The sequence below is a fragment of the Quercus lobata genome, chromosome 11 (genome assembly GCF_001633185.2).
Source record: "Quercus lobata isolate SW786 chromosome 11, ValleyOak3.0 Primary Assembly, whole genome shotgun sequence".
Lineage (NCBI taxonomy): Eukaryota > Viridiplantae > Streptophyta > Magnoliopsida > Fagales > Fagaceae > Quercus > Quercus lobata.
This window is the reverse complement of record NC_044914.1, coordinates 56,154,946-56,175,312: the sequence shown is the minus strand read 5'-3', so window position 1 is coordinate 56,175,312 and position 20,367 is coordinate 56,154,946. Positions and strand designations below refer to the sequence as shown.

At 34.0% G+C, this 20,367-nt stretch overlaps 3 protein-coding genes across 3 annotated transcripts; 2 read left to right on the top strand and 1 right to left on the bottom strand.

Annotated features, from left to right (window-relative positions):
* Positions 1–2,936, bottom strand: LOC115968889 (transport and Golgi organization 2 homolog). The gene is made up of 5 exons (XM_031088430.1): positions 2,657–2,936; positions 2,338–2,521; positions 1,087–1,293; positions 556–747; positions 1–355 (listed from the first exon to the last, which is right to left on the bottom strand). Exons 1-5 carry the CDS (start codon positions 2,758–2,760, stop codon positions 221–223), a joined length of 822 nt encoding a protein of 273 aa, XP_030944290.1. The 5' UTR covers positions 2,761–2,936; the 3' UTR covers positions 1–220.
* Positions 2,937–5,118: 2,182 nt separating this feature from the next.
* On the top strand, positions 5,119–11,359 carry LOC115969642. The gene is made up of 9 exons (XM_031089343.1): positions 5,119–5,729; positions 6,452–6,497; positions 6,606–6,684; positions 6,799–6,844; positions 6,954–7,052; positions 8,897–8,965; positions 9,047–9,398; positions 9,513–9,670; positions 10,054–11,359. Exons 1-9 carry the CDS (start codon positions 5,175–5,177, stop codon positions 11,044–11,046), a joined length of 2,397 nt encoding a protein of 798 aa, XP_030945203.1. The 5' UTR covers positions 5,119–5,174; the 3' UTR covers positions 11,047–11,359.
* Positions 11,360–14,707: 3,348 nt separating this feature from the next.
* LOC115969643 (probable serine/threonine-protein kinase PIX13) lies at positions 14,708–18,966 on the top strand. Its single transcript, XM_031089344.1, has 7 exons — positions 14,708–14,873; positions 15,251–15,338; positions 15,768–16,102; positions 17,276–17,411; positions 17,521–17,663; positions 17,940–18,063; positions 18,218–18,966. Exons 2-7 carry the CDS (start codon positions 15,272–15,274, stop codon positions 18,664–18,666), a joined length of 1,254 nt encoding a protein of 417 aa, XP_030945204.1. The 5' UTR covers positions 14,708–14,873; positions 15,251–15,271; the 3' UTR covers positions 18,667–18,966.
* The last annotated feature ends 1,401 nt before the right edge of the window (positions 18,967–20,367 follow it).

Sequence of the window (20,367 nt, the reverse complement as noted above, 5' to 3'; positions counted from 1 at the left end):
TGGTGAACTAATCAATTAAGTCCAGTTTTATTGAATGATTATTCAACAAGTGTAGGAGAGGATTTGTATATGCCTCACATCGTGTAAGGTTGAGTTATATCTATTTTCCTCTTAACAACTAAAAGAAAGAACAAGGATGTCAAAACTCACAAGTTATCTAGCTTTACTCTACTCAGACAAGATTGACCATAGAGATTGTTGGGCCACCATATTCTATCAATCACTTTGTCTCTTCTATCTGGAAAGTTGCAGTCTGTTCTTTCCACAGATCATTCTCCAGATGCCTCTCATAAAAGAATACTTCCCCAGTTGCTTTAGCAAACAATGCAGAAGTGCTTCTAGTGCCATAACGTCCCTATGCAAAAGAGAAAAACTTGAGCAACTGTGTCAAAAATATTACAAATTTTACTACATAAACCTTACAAATTGATGTACCAAGAAGTAATTCAAAAATTCCAATCACATTCATTGTCACGTCAATTTGTAAAATTGTAGTAAATTTGTGATATAAGTTTCACATTTTCTGAATCATAATGGAACAGAAACTAGATTTACCAATGGAGTACTTGTGTCAACAAATATGGAACTTAAGTTGTACTCCCTTTCTGGAGGAAAAATGTGAGGTAGCATGCTTTCATCGTCTTTCTCTGTGTTTTTCATTAGTTTTTCAACCATCTCTTTCACAGGTAGTTCTTCTTCACCATATGTATCCAATAGCTCTTTGAAATTATTGCCCAGTCTTTGAGCCTGAAATAGAAAAATGATTCAGACTAATTTGCTGAGAGAGTAAATTATGCAGAAACTTACCACAAATCAGGATATTAAGTATAAAAAGGCTAGCTGGTATGGTATAGAAGATAAACCAAATCAATTAAAGTAATATTACTCAAGATGGGATTTGTTTTGACCTATTAATTTATCTACTTTAAAGGAAATGAAGTAGCAATTAGATCATAAAATATGCAGCTTTTGAGTATGCAGATTTGAAATTTCTCTTTTTGTGTTCATGAAAAAGAAAATATGACTTTTTAATATGGTCAAAATTGCAATTATATAATGTAGATAGAGTATAACATACCTTCTTACCTTAGGCCATGGAGAGTCTAGGCTTGCATTTGTTAACACATGAATCCCAATTGAAACCTCGGTGACAAACTTCTTATCTTCTTTTGCTCTATTGGTTACGTATACCATGGTTTTGGAACAAAGATCAGTTAATATCAGGTTAAACCCATTATACTGATCCAACTCCTTTGCCACTTCTTCTGCAAAATCCATGGGTTTCTTCTTGCTCTACAGCCATGACAAAACAATCATTCAATGTCTTAAAAAGAGTTACCTTTTTAAAAAAAATCAATCTCATTAAACTTGGCTAGCTATTGAATTATGAGTTTAAAAGCTTAAAGGTAAAGCATCCAAAGTGCACAGAACTAGGATCAGTGAGTGATGCTATGGATACTCTAAATTTTACCGGATAAGTGTGAACTTTTTTACACACAACAAAACAAGTAATTTGGAACTTTATTTATTATGTTATTGAGACACCAATCAGATTCCCTGGCATGTCAGTTTGTGAACTTGGTAGTAATTTTAGAAATTTTCAAAATCATTCGGCATCTCACATCAGTTGCGATCTACTTGCAAGTCTTAAACAGTAAATAAAGAGAGAATATGATAGAAGGCGTGGCCTGCTTCAGTTCTTGATACAAGATCGGCTTTCTTTCATAACAATTCATACATGGACAAAACTTAGCTACATTCTTTATGAGCTGAACAAATATTCCCAGTTAAACTGAATTATGTTGCCACAAATTGGCCAATTACCTCATGGTCAAATTTAATTATCCATGAGAAAGATAATACATTCACACTCATTGGTCAATGCAATCACATTAAGGAACCTATGGTATAGCATATAAGGTACAACATTTAATAAATTGTACCTAAGTATTGTCCTTTATACACTGCCCTTTTAAATCATTCAAATTAAAAGGAAAACAAACAAAACAGAGAGAGTGAGAGATAGCAAAGAATTTTATCAAAAGCTGTTAAAGATAATGTTTATATTGGGTTTGTGTTAACTTTGTGTAATGGCCCAAGAGGCCTAACTGTATTACTCAGCTCATGTACACCTAAACCATATTGGGGTCATTGACAATGACTCATTGTAATAGACACGGATAATAGTAACAATTTAGCTGTCAAGGGCTTTATCCCATCAAGCCGATCCATGTAATCCTAGCGTTCTCCATCTTTGTCGTTCTCTCATTACTTCCACTCTCTACATCAATCTCGACATTTTTCTCTCTAGATTTAACAAAAGCAAAATGAGATTACCTGCAAGAACCGAGATGGGAGATCCCCTCTACTCTTGGCATCAGGAAGACACTTAACTTCCCTAACATTTGTGAGAAAAGCAACCCTTCCATCCCTGCTACAAGCCAACCATGTCCCACCTGCAAGCTCATCTCTCCCTCCCAATATTTCACCACCATCCCACCATTCCAATTGCCTTGTAGGCCTTCAAAACCAAAACCAAAACAAACCCAACAAAAAATAGTACCTTGTCAACCTCAGAAACCATATCAGACAGCAAAAACTAAACCCAAAAAAAAAAAAAAAAAAAAGGAAGACCCAGATAGAGATTTGGGCTCACCTGCTGTGATATTCATCCCTGTTAAGCAAAAGAATGAGTGGGTATAGAGGGTGAGCTCGCCATAGAAACACTGCAATACACATGTTCAATTTCTTTGTAGGCATAAAACAATCATGTCTGATTCTTCGGTTTTTAGTACTTTACAAACTACTTGATCGTCCTCCTCTTTGTTCTGTCTCGCTGCTCAGCAGAGGTTGATTCCTTTACGGCACTGTCTTTTCTGTGCTCCAACCAGCTCTTGCCAAGTGGCTTCTTGGGCCCCACTAAAATATTGGTTAATGACATGACACACACAATGGATCAATGGTGGCCGAACTTTTTTCTCTTTTTTTCGCTTTTAATAGATATTTTCCTTTGACATTGGATTGGAAAAATGTATCACGTTTCGTGTTTCGTTAAAAATAGTAATTTTTAACATGAATTTAACCCAACCCATTTCGAATGGTTAAAAGACATTGTGATTTGGTTGGTGATAAGTGAAATATGTGTCTTCATGATAACCAAAAATAAATAAATATGTGTCTTCCCATCTTAAAAGGGACTTTTACTTTACTTCTCATATCCTAATGTTTCTATAGTATTAATATTTTGTCTTGATGTTACAACTTCCTTTTTTTTTTTTTCAATTTTTTTACTTTTTTAAAAATAAATAAATATAATAAAAACTTAAGTGAAAGTGTGAAACTACATTAAGATCTCCATGAATAGTTTAAAAACTTTTCGCATAAATGTGAAGTAATATTCTAGTTAGAAAAACACATGAGATACCCATATCCTAATGTTTCTATAGTATTAATGTTTTGTCTTGATGTTGCAACTTCTTTTTTTTTTTTTTTCAATTTTTTTACTTAAAAAAAAAAAAAAAGAACTTAGTGAAAGTGTGAAACTACATTAAGATCTCTATGAATAGTTTAAAAACTTTTCACATTAATGTGAAGTAACATTCTAGTTAGAATAAGACATGAGATAAATAACACCTTTACTAAACAATGTTAATTTTCTATGATTTTTCTGTTTGAATAAGTTTTTTTTTTAATTCAGCAAAAAAAAAAAAAAAAATTGCCAGCCTCTAAATCAAATAATACTTCTTGTTATGTCAAGCGTAGACTAACTAGAAAGAAGAGATTATTTGTCATTACCCCTTTATTAAAAAAAAAAACTTATATTTTTATGTACAATTTTTTAAGTATTTACTTTTTATAGATACAACCGTAATTTAACTAACTTTCAATTAAAAACAAATAGTAAAATGTCAAAAAAGTTTGTGCCAAATAGACACATATGTACTTTACTTAAGCTACTATTAAAGCATGTCATACTTCCTCAAAAAAAAAAAAAAAAAACATGTCATAGGATATAATATAATGCATGAGTCAAAAAACAACAACTAGATATTTATGGCCCTAATCATAAACAAACCTAAGAAAAAAAAATTAGTAAAACAAAGGAAGGAATTTGAATCTTAATTCTCCTATTTAAGAAGAATAAACTGTAATACTGAGTTACTCATAAACAAACTAATCACTCTATACTCAACGTATGCACATAACTATATCCTATATTTATCAAGGATTATTCATAATATCCAGAATTCAAATTTTCCCTCCTTATTGTATTAAAGCAAATTATAATTTTTTTTTTTTAACGGTACATCCTATAATTATCAAGTTCATTCCAAATATATTAATCATTTTTGAACCTAAACATATTTATTCATCAAAACTCAAAAGTGATTCAAAAATTAACATTAATATATCTAAGGACAAAGTTTGACAATAAATTTGGTTGTAACCTAACACTATAACTTTACTCAATATCTTTTTATTGGATATGAATTTCAACAAATCCGCTATTAGATTACATTTTCTTTTCATATCATTCATTTTTACAAAATTTCCATAAAATCAAATATCAATAGCTATACTATTAATCAAATATTTAAATTTCCTAGCCTTTGTAGATAAAAATTATGTCTTAAATATAAATATATGAATTAAATAATAAATAATATCCAATTAGCACAAAATTTAATATATGTGTTAGTAAACATAAACAACATAGTATAATTCAATAGTTAAATTTTCAAAATATGTGAAAAAATACTACATATTTTGTCCAATATCTAATATTCGTTTTATTCTATTAACCACTTTGAATAGAAAGTTCCAACTTTGATTTAGGAATTTAAATTAATTAAAAAGACAAAAAAAAAAAGAATAAGAATGATTATCCTAAAATCCCATTGTCTTGATTCACAACAACACGTGTTAAAGTAGGATAAACCCCGTGTGAATATCACGTGCTTGGCATGCACCTCCTCAGAAAATTAATATATATAAACAAAAAAATTTTAAAACAAAAACAAAAAAAATTAAAATAAATAAAAAAATTAACACCCTGTTTGTTTGTCTGTCTCTCCCTAGAGAGAGAGAGAGAGAGAGACTTTAACAGAGAGAGAGAAAGAGGAGAGAGAAACAGAGAGAGAGAGAGAGAGAGAGAAACAAAGAGAAGCAGAGAAATGGGTAAGGTAGTAGAGAGGAAGAAGAAGAAGAAAGGTCGTCCTTCTCTCTTAGATCTTCAAAAACGCACTCTCAGAGAACAACAACCACAACCACCACCTCAACCACCACAACCACAACACCAGAAGCGTAATTACAACTCTGCCCCTCATTCCGCTCCTAATTACCGAACTACCCCTCCTCCTCATCCTTCTCCTTCTTCCGCCGCCGCTCCTCTCCGCCGATCCACTCGCCGCAACCCTATCCCCGACGAAGACGAAGACGAAGAAGAAGAAGAAGAAGAAGAAGAAGACTCGAACTCGAACTCGAACTCCGACGATAACGGCAACGGCAACAACGGCAACGAATCCTCCGCCGGGAAGAAAAAGCGCCGCCGGGAGAAGAAGCTCAAGCTGGTTCTCCGGCTGCCTCCTTCGCAGAAGTCCTCGCTCAATTCCGCGTCTTTGAATTCGTGCAACTCCGATTCCATCGCCGACGACGACAACGCCGCCGCCTCCGATTCCAACAAGAAGCGTAAGATCAATGCGATCCCTCGTGGATCTGACTCTCTCAAGGTATCGAATTTTTGTTCAATTTCGCGCTTTCAAAAGCGCCAATTTTTCCTCTCACAAGTTTCAATTTTTTTTTTTTTTTTGTCTGAGAAAAACAAAAAAAAGTTTCAAAATTTTTTTTTTTATATATTTTTGAAAAAATTGCTTTTTTTCTATATGGGTTTTCAATTTCGCGGTTGAAAGCGCGAAAATTCGTTTTCTTTTTTTAAACGTTGACGTTTTTTGAAAACTCCTTGAATTTCGCACCCTTTATAGAGAGTCTTGGACCTTGTATTTTGTGAAAAAAGGGTTTGACTTGGTCCTATATCTTTGCAAATCAAAAATCCAAATTGAATTTCTGGGTGGAGGCAAAATTATTGAATTACTTTTTTGATTTTGTTTTAGGGATTGTTAAGCAATTTAACCAGTATTTATTTACTCAACCTTAATAATGATTTGACTGTCAAATCTTAAAAAAAAAGTGTTAATTTGTCTTATCTTTTTTTTTTTTTTTTAATAATTAGTTTACAGTTTGTAACTGTATTTTCCCTTTTTGGGTGCTTTGAATGTCACCTTAAAACTTTGCTTTTTTTTTTTTTTTTTTTTTCATTGCTACTTTGGTTTTTTTTGCTTCACTACCCACAATAGAAAATACTTTCTGTTTTCCCTATATGTTTGTTTCTTTGTTTTCATAGCTCATTACTTTGATTCTATTTGCTATTTTTGTTTTTTTCTTTGCTTTGCAGGATGAGAAGTCTATTTCTGGTACAAACCCCACAAGCACCCACCAAGGTTTGCTTATAATCTGACATCCATTTGGTTAAAAAAGGAAAAAAAATTTACCTTTTTTTGTTTGTTTGTTGTTTTTTTTTTGATGATTAAGTGGATGATTATGTGTAGGGGGTCAGTTGGATTCGGGTCCCTCAACGCCTTTACCAGATAAAAAGCTGCTACTATTCATCCTCGACAGGCTTCAAAAGTGTGTTTTTCAGTTTTCCCAGATTTGCATTTTTTTGATTACTTTGATGTAACTTTTTGGTTTACAGTTTGCTGAGGTGTGTTTTTTTTTTTTTTTTTTGAAATTTGATATCAGGAAGGACACTTATGGTGTATTTTCCGAGCCCGTGGACCCAAGTGAGGTTAGTTCTGTTCTTGAGGGTGACAAAAAATGCTGATGCATTAAGTTCTAGGACTTGTATTGTATGCTTTTATTTATGTTACTATTCTGAGATTTATGTATTTATGCAGCTTCCTGACTATCATGAGGTAATTGGGCACCCAATGGATTTTGGAACTGTGAGGAAGAAAGTTTCTGGTGGAGCTTATGCCACTTTGGAACAGTTTGAGGTTGGTTTGAGCTCTTATGGTTTTATCTTAGTTAAAATTCTCTTCTAATTTTAGTTTACTAAGTTGCTAATTTATTGTAAATGTTCCAATTGGCATTTGGTTCTCTAAAGACGTGAGATTACTTTTGTCTTCACTCTTCCTTTAACTCCAGACTGAATGGATTGAGTAAAAGATGTCTAATTTGGAATTCAAATTGTTTGTGTTGGCCATGTTTAGTCTTAAGTGTCTTATTGTCTGGAATGGCTACTGCCGGGTTGGCCTGCCATGCATTACAACTGATTTAATTTATCTTTTAAGGATCTACTGTTGTCGGGATTGAACTTTGGAATATACTAAGTGTCTTTGATTCATTCCTTTTAAAATGCCTTGTTGTATATTTATAAGTTTAATGATCTTGTCGTCAGCTGTTGTGTTTTGTAGCTTCTGTAGAAGGAAGTATCTGTCTCATTTTTTTCTTTGTAGCAACGGTGTAAATGTTTGCACTATATTCATTTAGATATATATCCAAGCCGTGGTTTAATAATTGAATCATGATCCTGTCCAGATTAGCATTTAGTAATCTATCATGTGTCCCATGCTTTGTAGCTTAACAAGCTGAATTCAAGTCAACGAGTTCAAGTATGTAAAATTTGGTTTTCATACTAACCAATGTTACTCTTTTGATAAGTACTAATCAATGTTACTCTGAGTGAGCTTTACCTCTTAAAGATCTGTGAATCATAATTTTTCCTTGTTTCTACTACTCACTAGGAACTGTTTCGGTTTTAGAACAAACACACCTCTAGACCTTAAGTCTGTTGATAAACGATTTTGGTGGGCTTGGACCTAGGTTAAATCTTACCAATTAAAGAATGAAAATGAAAGGTTTTAGAATTAATATTGCTCAGTATACAGAGTCTAACTAAAATTTCCAACATGCACAGCATGCTACTCAACTTGTTTACATAGTTTTTGGCTGTTGGAGAATCCCAAAACAAGCTGTTTATATAATTCTTGTCCATTTGCAGTTTGGTTGTCAATCTGCTCATAGGAAGTAGAAGCTGATGTGCAAGTATTTTCTTGCAGTCTTTGCATTAGATTGTAGCATGTCATGGGAGATTGGATGTGTGTGAAGGAGCTTCACAGTGTCACATTAGTGTTTCATTCAAATCACAAGAGACATCAGGATTAATGTGATGCTTGACATAATTGATGTGTTGTGGGAAGAATAAATGGGAGGACAATCACATTGCAAAAGTTAGGCTGCACCATGTGTCAGTTAATGCATTTTAGTTTATAGACCTTTCATATGCAGCATATATTACAGTCTTCCTCTTTTGCGTGTATAAGGGAATCTACAATTACGAGAGCAATGTGCTAAGCATGTCAGATGTATGCTATGCATACATAATGTGAGTGATTAGCAGTAGTCTTTGTCTATTCTTCTTTTAGCATCATTGCTTTCTATCTTGTATGGCTGACATACCTGAGAGAGAGAGAGAGAGAGAGAGAGTCTCTTTCAGATGTTTCTGTTGGTTCAGCTGAAACAGTTAAAAATATTTTTTTAAGTACTCTTAGGCAAGATGTACTAGTAAACTTCTGCTATATATATTATGGCTTTTTTATATATTGTTTTGGCATTAATGTGCTGCTAAGACTTATCTCCATATATAATGCTCGGTGGAAATCATAATATGTTACAGATTTATATTTTATTAATTCTGGAAAGTCTTTCGATGATGCCCCTAGAATTATAGGCCAATGGCTTAGTGGAATGATGCTCTGGAAGTCATTCTTCATGCATATTTTGCAAGAATACTTGAACTAAAGTTCCTGAATATTAACTTGATGTTCTTGTTGTGCAGAAAGATGTATTCTTAATCTGTTCGAATGCAATGCAGTATAATGCACCTGATACCATATATTTTCGACAGGTATGTTTTGTTTTAAGCTTCTATCTTGCCATTGTTAGGCCATCCTTTTGTTTTTGTCTGTAACATTCATTTTGTTTTCAGGCAAGATCCATACATGAGCTGGCAAAAAAGAACTTTGAAAATTTGAGGCAAGATAGTGCTGATGATGAACCAGAGCCCAAAATAGTGAGAAGAGGCAGACCACCAACCAAGAATTTAAAAAAATCGCTGGGCAGGCCTTCCTTGGAGCGTGCTGGCTCAGAGTTTTCCGCTGATGCCACTCTTGCTACTGGGGGAGAAAACAACTGGTCCAATGATCTGAGAAAAGGAGCTCATCTTTCAGACAAATCTGCTTTGGCAGATTCATCTGGACGATTCCATGGTTCTCGCAATAATGATGTTTATACTAATTGGATGGCCGATAACAAATCTGAGAGGAATGATGAATTTCCAGGTTTGAAATTTGGGCATTGGCTTGCTTTTGGTTGTCCATTCACTTCAATTCTCCTGCTTTGATGCATAAATCCACTTTTAGTGGAGGCTTGAGGCTTTTTTACTTACGTTACAGGTTCCATGATGAAGGGTTATCAAATAAAGAATGGGAAGAAACCATTTGTACTTGATGAGACCAGACGGAATACATATAGGCAATCCCATCCATCAGCTAGTGGACGAGAGCCATCTGTGTTAGCTACTTTTGATATAGAGAGGAAGCAGCTAATGGCTGTATGTATCACATTAATGTTGAGTTTTCTTTTTAATTCTTTAAGATGAAATTGATGCTACTCAGCCATGCATGAAATCCCTGTCGATTGATGGGAGAGCTTAAAAAAAAAAAAAAAAATCTAGGATGAACCAAGGCCAAATGATTGAGTTACAAAAACTTACAAAACAATCACCAATAAAAAAAGATAATTGGATTTAACTGGTGTCACCCTTCAACTATGTTTGGGTCCTGTCCTCTAATATTTCGCTTTCAGGAATCATTACATAATCAGTATAAAACTCCTCAGAAGTTTTGCAGTCTGTGTTTGGTTGACGAATTATTTGGTTCTCTTATCTGACTCTGGATTTTGTTGGTTAGTTGACTTGGCTTTTATATGAATCAGGTAGGGCTTCATTCAGAGCAGGGGTATGCAAGAAGTCTGGCTCGTTTTGCAGCAAATCTTGGACCCATCGCTTGGAAAGTTGCTTCTAAAAGGATAGAAAGGTCTTTGCCTGCTGGCATTAAGTTTGGCCCTGGATGGGTTGGAGAAAATGATGTCATACAACAGAGGCCACTGCTACTCCCTTCATCGTTACCAGGACAGCTATCACCATTGCAGCCATTTCCTGTTATCAAAAGTTCATCCTCTACTGTGACACCTTGTGCTGTTGAATCGAAGGGAGATGATTTGTCAGAGATGATGCCTGAAGGGAATAATTCATCCGAGAAACATGTACCTTCTGCTCACTCAGCTTTGGATGAACATCCAAGCAAGCACCTCCCTCCGTCTGCCACCACCTCATCAACCCCATTTGCCACAAATAAATCTCCTGAACCTCTGACAGGAAAAGCAGAAGTTGCTCAAGGAATAAATTCTAACTCTGGGATTAACATATTGAATAGCAGTACAGGTGCAATCAGGCCAAGGCCGTCCTTTCCAACTCACCAAAGCCCTGTAATTCACCCCGGCATGAATGGATTTAGTGGCTCATATGGGTTTAACATTGCTGCTCACATGGGGAAACTAATTGGAGCAGCCAGGCCTCCTGGTTTTAACTTACAGTCGTCGCAGGTGCTTGACACAGTCTCTAGGACTAATACTAACTTCATCCATCCGGGGACTGCAAACAGCCTTAACTCAGAAGACCCTTCAACAAATTCTGGCAGCTCATTGCCAAACTCTGGGAGTGAGGCATTGACTCCCCCAATAAGGGGGCTTCATCCGCGGCCAACTTGGCAAGGGTTGTCACCACAACAGAAAACTGAAGCTAGATTGACACCACAACAGAAACCAGATTTGGTTCCACCTGACCTGAATGTCATATTTCAGTCTCCAGGATCCCCTAGTTCTAGCCGGGTTGATTCGGCACATCCAGATTTAGCATTGCAGCTATGAGAATAATTCAATTTTTTTTTCATCTCTTTTAACCATAGAAAGGTGGGTTTATGATTTGTTGCTCCTAGTTATGAGACCAACAGGGGGTTTCTAAATGTGGGGCCGATTAGAGCCGCACCTAATTGTATTGTAGAAGAGTGTAGGTTGTTCCTGTACAGATTAATGTATTCTAATTCTTAGGCCCACAAGGAAAAAAAAAAGGTTTCATTTGTAACATTGGAAACCATTATTTAGCAAGAATTTGTTAGATAATGTAAGATGTTTATTTTATATTATAATCCTCTGTTAATTATAACAAATAGAAGTTGCTTGAGATTTGATAATTTGTAGACTGCAACGTTGCATGCATGACGATGAGACAAATATGAATGTTTCACTGGTGACCTTTCAATATTTGATCCTACATAATACCAAGTCCACTAAAAAGCTTTCCCACTTTAAAAGCAAAGAGTTAAATGATTCGGGACCTTGGTACTTCTACTTTTGTTGCATACCTGCATCTGCTTTTAGAACTTGAAAACTGCATATAATGTCTTCCTAATTCCCTCTCTTCATTTTTCCCCCTATAATACATATAAGGTGATCTGATTATTAGTATCATTCTATAATTGAGTGTTCTTGAACAAATGGACTTTGTTTCATGAAATATGATTTTCAACATATATGATTGCTTATTTGTTGAAATTGTAGACAGAAAGGGAAGGAAAAGTATTCTTTTGGGTGTGGGCCTTGCCAAAAAAAATAAAAAAACCCAAATAACTGACTCTTTTTGGACTTGCTAAATGCATTTTTCCCCAAAAAAAAGGAAAAAAAAAAAAAAAAAAAGAAGACCTCAGCTATGCCAAGAAATGCTTCACATGACTATAGGTGACCCCGGCTCTTGCTAGGATCTGCAATCAATAGAATTCTGAAAACTACTAGTCTGTCTTATTGGGGTGGAACATTACCAGTCGCACAGTGGGGATTGAGATAAAGCTATTCATGAAAAGCATGGATTAATTATTACAGGCCTGAGTTTCAATGTTATGAGTACTTGACCTATGACTGCCCCAATAGACAACTCTAAGCTGCACTCAAAAATTGGGTATCTTGATTTTGATATGGTCAATGCCTAACGTAAATGGGATTGAGAAGTGTGTTTCTTAATGACCAAAAACCCCAGAAGTGGTTCAATGGATTCAATGGAATACAAGCTGTATTGAGGCTTCCTGGACCCTATTCACCAACTACCTGATAATCCAGCATGCTGGTAATTTAGTCATTTTAATAGAATTGTTTATACAGTGGGGCCCAGCCTAATCAAGATTAGAAGTTCATATTATTTTCTCCCTATTTTTCTGAAACTGAAAGGCTAACAATTCAGACCAAAAAAAGAGAAATTATGAAAGATATATTCAGTCAAAGAAAGAAGCTATGTGTTGTAGTGCCATGACTTTGACTTTTCTCTAATGGTGTATGTGAAAAGCTATAATTCGAGGATTCACAACTGAAACAAAAATTGTCCGCGTGAGTTTTTTTTATTTTTTTATTATTTTAAAAATAATTTGGATAAAAATATAGTAAAAAAATATTAAGCTGTACATAAGTAGAAAAGTTGAATAAACTATGTAGTTCTAAGTGCGAGCAACAAGGTAATTCCAAAGCCGTCAAGACTCTGTAATTCTTTTCTATTTGACCATCATTATTTTTTATGTAATTATTGTGGGCATATTCTGGTAAATCAGATGGAATCTGTGCCTAGTTTATATTTTTTGTTTGGTTTGCTTTTTTTTTAAATGAAATTCATTTAGAAGAAGAAAAAGAAAAACACCAAGACTCTTTTACTGCACAGCAAAAGTAAAACATGATGTTTCAAAAAAGAATATCCAAATTAGGTAAATTACTAAAATCAACCAAGAAATGAGGAGACTAGCAATAACTAGTAAGCTCCTTTAAAGAGTAACAAAAAAGTTACTTAAACAAGAAAAGAAAAAAAAGAAAAAAGGTAACACGTAGTAGAGCAATCAGCTCTTGCAAAGTATAAAAAAAATAACTTATTTTACACATTTTGACAAAAAAAAATACCCACATCAGTGCACATCAATGGGTGTAAAATTGTGCATAAATGCATAAGTGCTACAATAACCGTGCATTGCATATATACTAGCTCTTCTATAAAATATTTTAGTATTATTTCTCTCTCCTCACATTCACTCTTCCCCTGACTCTCTCTCTCTTCAACTCATAAAAATATTATTTATATTTTTTTTGAGACAAAAATATTATTTATATAAAATATAATATATAATAGATGGACTGATGTGGCCTGTGGGTGTTTTGTAAAAATGATAATGTAAAATAAAAAAGTAAATTTTTTGTGTAAAATAGATGAAATCATTTAGAAGAGTTAATGTGGTTGCTCTAAGTCTTATCCTATTAGCACTCACAATGAGGTTGCTAAAATGACTAAATAGTCATTTTAGCAACCCAAACACTAAAAACACCTATACAGCAAAGTTGTTAAAAAAAACTTATTTAAAAAAAAAAGGGTTAAATTCAGTGCTTTACTCAACCTCATCATTATCTTCTTAATCTCAAATAGCTTTTTTTGAACTGAAACAGTACTAGTTATCACCTTGTATGAATATGATGCAGAAAAACTCGTAAAGTAACCTCGAATGAGTCAAAATAACTTTGTTTGAAATGAAACAGTGCTAGCTGTCAGTTTGTCGCCTTTTATAATGCAGAAAATTTAGTAAACTCAAGTGAGTCAAATTGAAATAGCTCAATCAAATAAAAGTTTGTGATTAGTTCATAATAAAAATGTAATAAATCTATATACATAATATATTTCATATTTCATAGTTATTAGGATAATAATTTGTGATTGTGATTGGTGTATAATAAAAATGATTATAAATAATGGTTCTATATGAAAGTGATGTAATATTAATCACAATCATTGATAATGTATTGTAAAAAAAATTACGTATTATGAAAAATTTGAAGATTATAATATGAGTGAAATAAGTCAATAAATACAATAAATTTTACAATTATTTTTCCATTATGGTTATCGTAGCAACTTAGAATTAGTGCATAATAATGTGAATGCTCCAACCTTGTAAATGATGATCTTATGTAGGATTGATGTAGAACTAATTACACTGCACCTTATAGATGTCAGTGAAATGCGTCGTGTCTGATGTAATGTGAGAAATTTTTAAGGTAATTCCCACACTGTAACTAGCTTGGTTTGAACTTTGAAGTGAAACAGTAAAAGCTGTCAACCTATGTATGACGCAGAAAATTAATTTTATAATTATTTTTCCAAAATGGTTAACGTGGCAACTTATAATCAGTGCAGAATAATGTGAATGCTCCAACCTTGTAAATGATGCCAATCAAAAAAAAAAAAAACCTTGTAAATGATGATCTTATGTAGGATTGATTTAAAAGTAATTACACTGCACCTTATAGATGTTAGGGAAATGCGTCATGCCTGAGGTAATGTGAGAAATTTTTAAGGTAATTCCCACCGTAACTAGCTTGGTTTGAACTTTGAAGTGAAACAGTAAAAGCTGTCAATCTATGTATGATTGACGCAGAAAAACTTGTGCCTAGAAAATGACGAAGTTTCCTTTCCAACTATGTATTTTTCTTTTTTGTTTGTACTTTGTGCCCTCCTATGGCCATAAACACACTGTTGAATTTTAAGAAAAAAGAAAAAAGAAAAAAAGGAATTGCATTGAATTTCTTGTCTCTGACTTGACCAAGCCCTGTGAGCACGGCAATTGACTTGGAATAACGTTGTTAAAAGTCTGCAACAACGCGCGAAGCTTTAAAAGGTTATAAAAAACCCATTTCCTTTTCTTAGTAGACTCAGTCATCACGCAATTAGTGTCTCCCTGTAATATATTTATATTTTTTCCAAGTTGAATGCTACAGTTTATTGCTTATTCTGGTTTGAATAAACATAGACACACGGTCATATACACAACCCCAGAAAGTTAAGAGTCAGAGCCCAGAGGTTTAGACTTGTTAATAGGTAGATAGTGCAAGGAGAAAGGGAAGTTTCAAGCAAAAATAAATTAAAACCCATCTCAAGTTGTTGAAGGATATGTAAAAAAAGATTGTCAAAATCACAGGAGTTGAATCTTGAAATAGCTCTGAATCATCAGCAATATCATAACAAAGACTACCCCAAATTTTGTGGCTCTAGCAGGAAGAGAATAGGAAGTTTCAGATGGGGAATTGTTGGGGTTCCAAAGCTAAAAACCCAACTCCAAGCACTACTGATCGTCTCAGTTCAGGTACCCAATATAAAAAGTTGTGATTTTGAGTTGTATATATTCATCAAATTCTTCAATTTCTTATGTGGGTTTTGTTGTTTTTCTTTCATGTTTCATAATTTCTCTTTTTTGGTCATAAAGTTGGTTTTTTTTTTTTAAAAAAAAGTTATTTATTTATTAATATTATTGACTTTGTAATCAGTGACAAAATTCTCTGTTATGGATTTTCACAATTGTTTTTAGGACTATTTTGATCTGTCATTACAACATGAACACCTTGATTGTCTTCAATTTTGTCATGTGGGTTTTTAGTATTTTTAATGTTTGTTTAATTACAACTTCCTCAATCTACATGATAAGTTGATTTGGATGTAAGCTACTGTATGATCAACACCAAATTAAATCCCCAGTTTGTAACATTGAATTATGTCATTTGGGTAATTCTAACAGGGACAGGGACAGGGACATCTCAGACAATCAGCAACACAATTTCTTCTAAGGGTAGTAACATCTCTGCAATAAGCCAATTCTCAGCTGCTAGTGGGGATGAGGCTTATCCAAATGGTCAGATCTTGCCCACCGCAAACTTGAGGATCTTCAGTTTTACAGAATTAAAGGTTGCAACCAAGAATTTTAGACCTGATACAGTACTTGGTGAAGGAGGATTTGGGCAGGTCTTTAAGGGTTGGCTCGAGGATAAGGGGCAATCCAAGAGTGGAAATGGGACGGTAATTGCTGTAAAAAAATTGAACTCCGAGAGCTTGCAAGGATTTCAGGAGTGGCAGGTAATTCCACCCAACTTGCTAGGGAAGAATATATAGTTGTGAAGTTCATGTGTTTTGAATTCCTTTAGTCCTTTCAGTTGCACTTTTACTGTGCTTCTTGTGAATCCATTTAGGCCTCTCAGTTGCACTTTTACTGTGCTTGTTGTTGCTATATTCATCATTGCTTGTTTCTTTCTAATGTACCCTTCTCCACTTCTAGAAAATGATCATGCAAAAGGTAATTGGACAGGAAAGGTAGTTGCAAATAGTATAAAGTATAAACCACTTTCAATTGTAGTAATGTAAGATCTTATTCACGACTTCTCTTTCTTGTTTGGGTTAATTGCAGCTATCCACCCAAAACTATAAGCTCGTTGCAATGTTTATCATCATTTTTTATTTTTCTTGCAGTCAACACCCTGATTCGAGATCAATTTGTAATGTTTACAATGCTATTTAAATTTAGTATCAAACTTAACAAATTAGTGGGCTGATTAGGTGATGGGATGCTCTAATGTGTTAGTTTTCATTAACTTGCAATGTCCACCCTAACCAACTCACTAATTTGTTAGATTTTTAACACTAATTTGGATGGTTGGGTAAACATTGCTAATTAATTTCAAATTAGCACGTTGATTTCAAAGATTCGAGATTTAGAGTGGACATTGCAAACAATCCCATATTTTATGATGACAACTATAATGAACCCTTTGATATATTATATCCAAAAAAAAAACCTTTAGATATGTTATTTTGCTGTGTCTTAAATAATGTAAACAATTGCAGAGAAAAAAAAGAGAGAGGAAACAATGTATTCAGTTGTGATTTGGTTTACTTTGGCTGAACTGCGGCTTCCTCATTGCTACTAAGTCTGGGGTACACAGTACTATTTTGGTTTAGAATGATTAGTGCAGATGGTGCCTAACATAACTAGTTTAAGTGGAGAAGGTTTTATAGACAATTAATTACCTAATGTTCTGAATGCTTGTTCTGTATTAAATTAAGCCAGAGTTCTTGTTTTTCTAAACCACATCAGAGTCTCCCCCCCCCCCCCCCCCCCCCTCCCCCCCCCCAACACACACACACACGCATTATTTGGAGTTTGGTTAGATGTTTCACTAATTTGCTTTTTAACATTACATTCAAACCATTTTAAATATGTATGCTTATCTTAGTGCTAATTTATTGGTGCAGTCAGAGGTGAATTTCTTAGGAAGGCTCTCTCACCCTAACCTAGTCAAGCTGTTAGGCTACTGCTGGGAGGACAGAGAGTTACTCCTCATTTATGAATTCATGCAAAAAGGCAGCCTAGAAAACCATCTGTTTGGAAGTAAGAGCTTAAAACATAACTGATTTCTATTAATGTCCGTATGTGCAGGGAATGTGATTCAAATATAAAAGTTCATTTGGTTCACCATACATATCTTTTATTTATGCAGGGGGGTCAGCTGTTCAGCCACTTCCATGGGATATACGGCTTAAGATTGCAATTGGAGCAGCTCGGGGCCTGGCATTTTTGCACACATCTGATAAGCAAGTTATTTATAGAGATTTTAAGGCCTCCAATATACTGCTGGATGGGGTAAATTTCTATTGAAAAGTGAATAACTATCAAACTACAAGAGATACACCAAGGAATGATATATTGCTACTGTCCCTGGCCCATTGATTATTATATCATCTTTTCATATTGTTCACATTTCCAACCTTTATGTGCACTCATTTTTCCCTTTGTGAACCCACCTCTCACAATTGATCCACCACGTCATGGAATTAAGAAGTTTAAAAATTCCTTGGTCACAAAAAGAATGTCTCACAAATAAATTTTGAACTTGTCTGACTTCTGGTTTTATTGCAGTCCTATACTGCCAAGATATCAGACTTTGGCTTGGCGAAGTTGGGTCCATCAGCTAGTCAATCACATGTGACAACACGAGTAATGGGCACATATGGTTATGCTGCTCCGGAGTATGTTGCCACAGGTATTATTTCTACCAAAACTTTTGGACTTTTGGTGCTCTTAAGGTCAAATGAGGGTGAGGATTAAGCTTGACCTAAATTTTGGCAAACTTCAGCTACTTAACCCTGAATGTTTTAAAAGCTGTGCCATGACAATATGTTATGCTGATTATGCAGGGCATCTGTACGTCAAGAGCGACGTGTATGGTTTTGGTGTTGTTTTAGTTGAGATACTAACAGGTTTACGGGCACTTGATACAAATCGTCCAAGTGGGAAACATAATCTGGTGGATTGGGTCAAACCATATCTATCAGAAAGAAGAAAGTTGAAACAAATCATGGACTCCCGGTTGGAGGGAAAATATCCATCCAAGGCTGTATTCCATATATCTCAGCTTGCTCTAAAGTGTCTTGCAGCTGAACCTAAGCACCGACCATCAATGAAGGAAGTTTTAGAGAAATTGGAACGTTTTGAAGCTGCCAATGAAAGACCAAGGGAGCCTAGAAATCATGCTAGTCATCCTATGGTTCATCGACAAGGCCAGCAGCCATTGCACCATCGTTCTCCACTTCATCCAAGACTGGATGGAAATCCAGCCTACCAAAATTCGTCCCGAGTAAGGTGACTTTGATAAATCTGCTATGTACAAGCATAATTCTTCACTTGTATGCTGATTGTTACTCATGAAAAACAACAATTACCACTTTATTTTTTAATTTTAATTAATGTGATCTTTTGTAAGTTACAATGAGTGTTATTATTTTACTGGTGACTTGTATTTACTGAATGAGTATTTAGCAGCGGGACTGTAATTATCTAGAAGGTCTGGTGAGTTGTGCTTAAGGATGTGTTACAAAGTTATTGGTTTTGTTCCCGAAGCCTGCATATTATATATTGGGATCCATTAGTTTGAATATCAAGAATTCTTTCTTCTCAAGCTTCTCATTCTAGTGAGTTTTTACATTTTCTAGCTTGTAATTATTAAAGTAGTGAAGAAAAGAAACTTGATTAGCATCATCTTATCAGTAGTGTGAAAAATATACTTGTATGGTTATACAATCTTTTTATACAACCACGTGAAGGATTGAAGGAGCTGTGTTGTGCTTGTGGACCCTTTTGGTTCTGGTGATGATTCATTTTTGTCAAAGAGACATCAAGATCTCATTCTTTCTGAGTGCATGCCATGCATCTGAATTTTGAGTTGATAAATTAGTAAAACCCATCTGATCTCACTGCTCCTATTTTTAAATTGAAGAGCATCATAGAGTAGTCTTATTTAATGGCTTCTTATATTGGATAGAGGTGTGTTTCTTATATGATATCAGCAATAGAACGGGCTAAACAATTCAAATAACCCAATACATGGAATGCAGGCATAGCCTTGAAATTGAGATTGCATTTGGATTTGAGGATTTTTTTTTTAAAAAAAATTGCTACTATAATTCAACAGTACATAAAATATTTGAGTTTAAGATTTTTTTTTTTTTTTTTTTCAATCAAAAGAACTTGTGATATTATGGATTTAAAATGCCATTATACACCTACATATTTTAAATTAGTATATTTATATGATATCTAAAGCTTAAGTGTGTCACTTATTGTTGCAACACTCTTGTTAAGCCACATTTGTGTAGCATTTAGGTATATTTTAGTCCACTTTAGTCCATTCTATCCAATTTAGTCTCTTTGGTTTTTCTCCATTATATAAAACAATATTATAATTATATAATTTAAATCTTTTTATTAAATTACGTTTTTCATATATATATACACATATTACTATATTGTTATTGAATACAAAATACATTATATGTTCTATTACATAAAACTTATAAAAATAGAAATTATTTTTAACTAACACATGCACTATTTAATTTACAATCTTACATTATATTTTTATATAAAATAATTTTATTACATTTTTTCACACACATCACATGGGTTTGCGACTAGTATTTACTATTTATAAAGCTTGTATCCATCCAAAAAGTTCATTAAGAAAAAAACCTCCATACTCTATACAAGTTACTTAAACTACAAATTGAAATCCAAAATTTTCTCTTAAACGCCTCTATCCAAATGAATTATAAAAGAACTAAGAGCAAGCTTAATAACATTATTATTAGTTCCAACAAACATGTCTATTGATAAAAGTGAACTTGGAAAAATGAGGAAGAGAGGATGCATCTATGATCCTTATTCTTTAACTACATTGCTCCTCAACTCTTGGCTCTTCACATTGTAAATAAACAACTTCTGGCAATGTAGTATCATGATTTCTACTAGACAGGACTTGTCACTTTGGTATATTGCAAGAGGTAAAAAA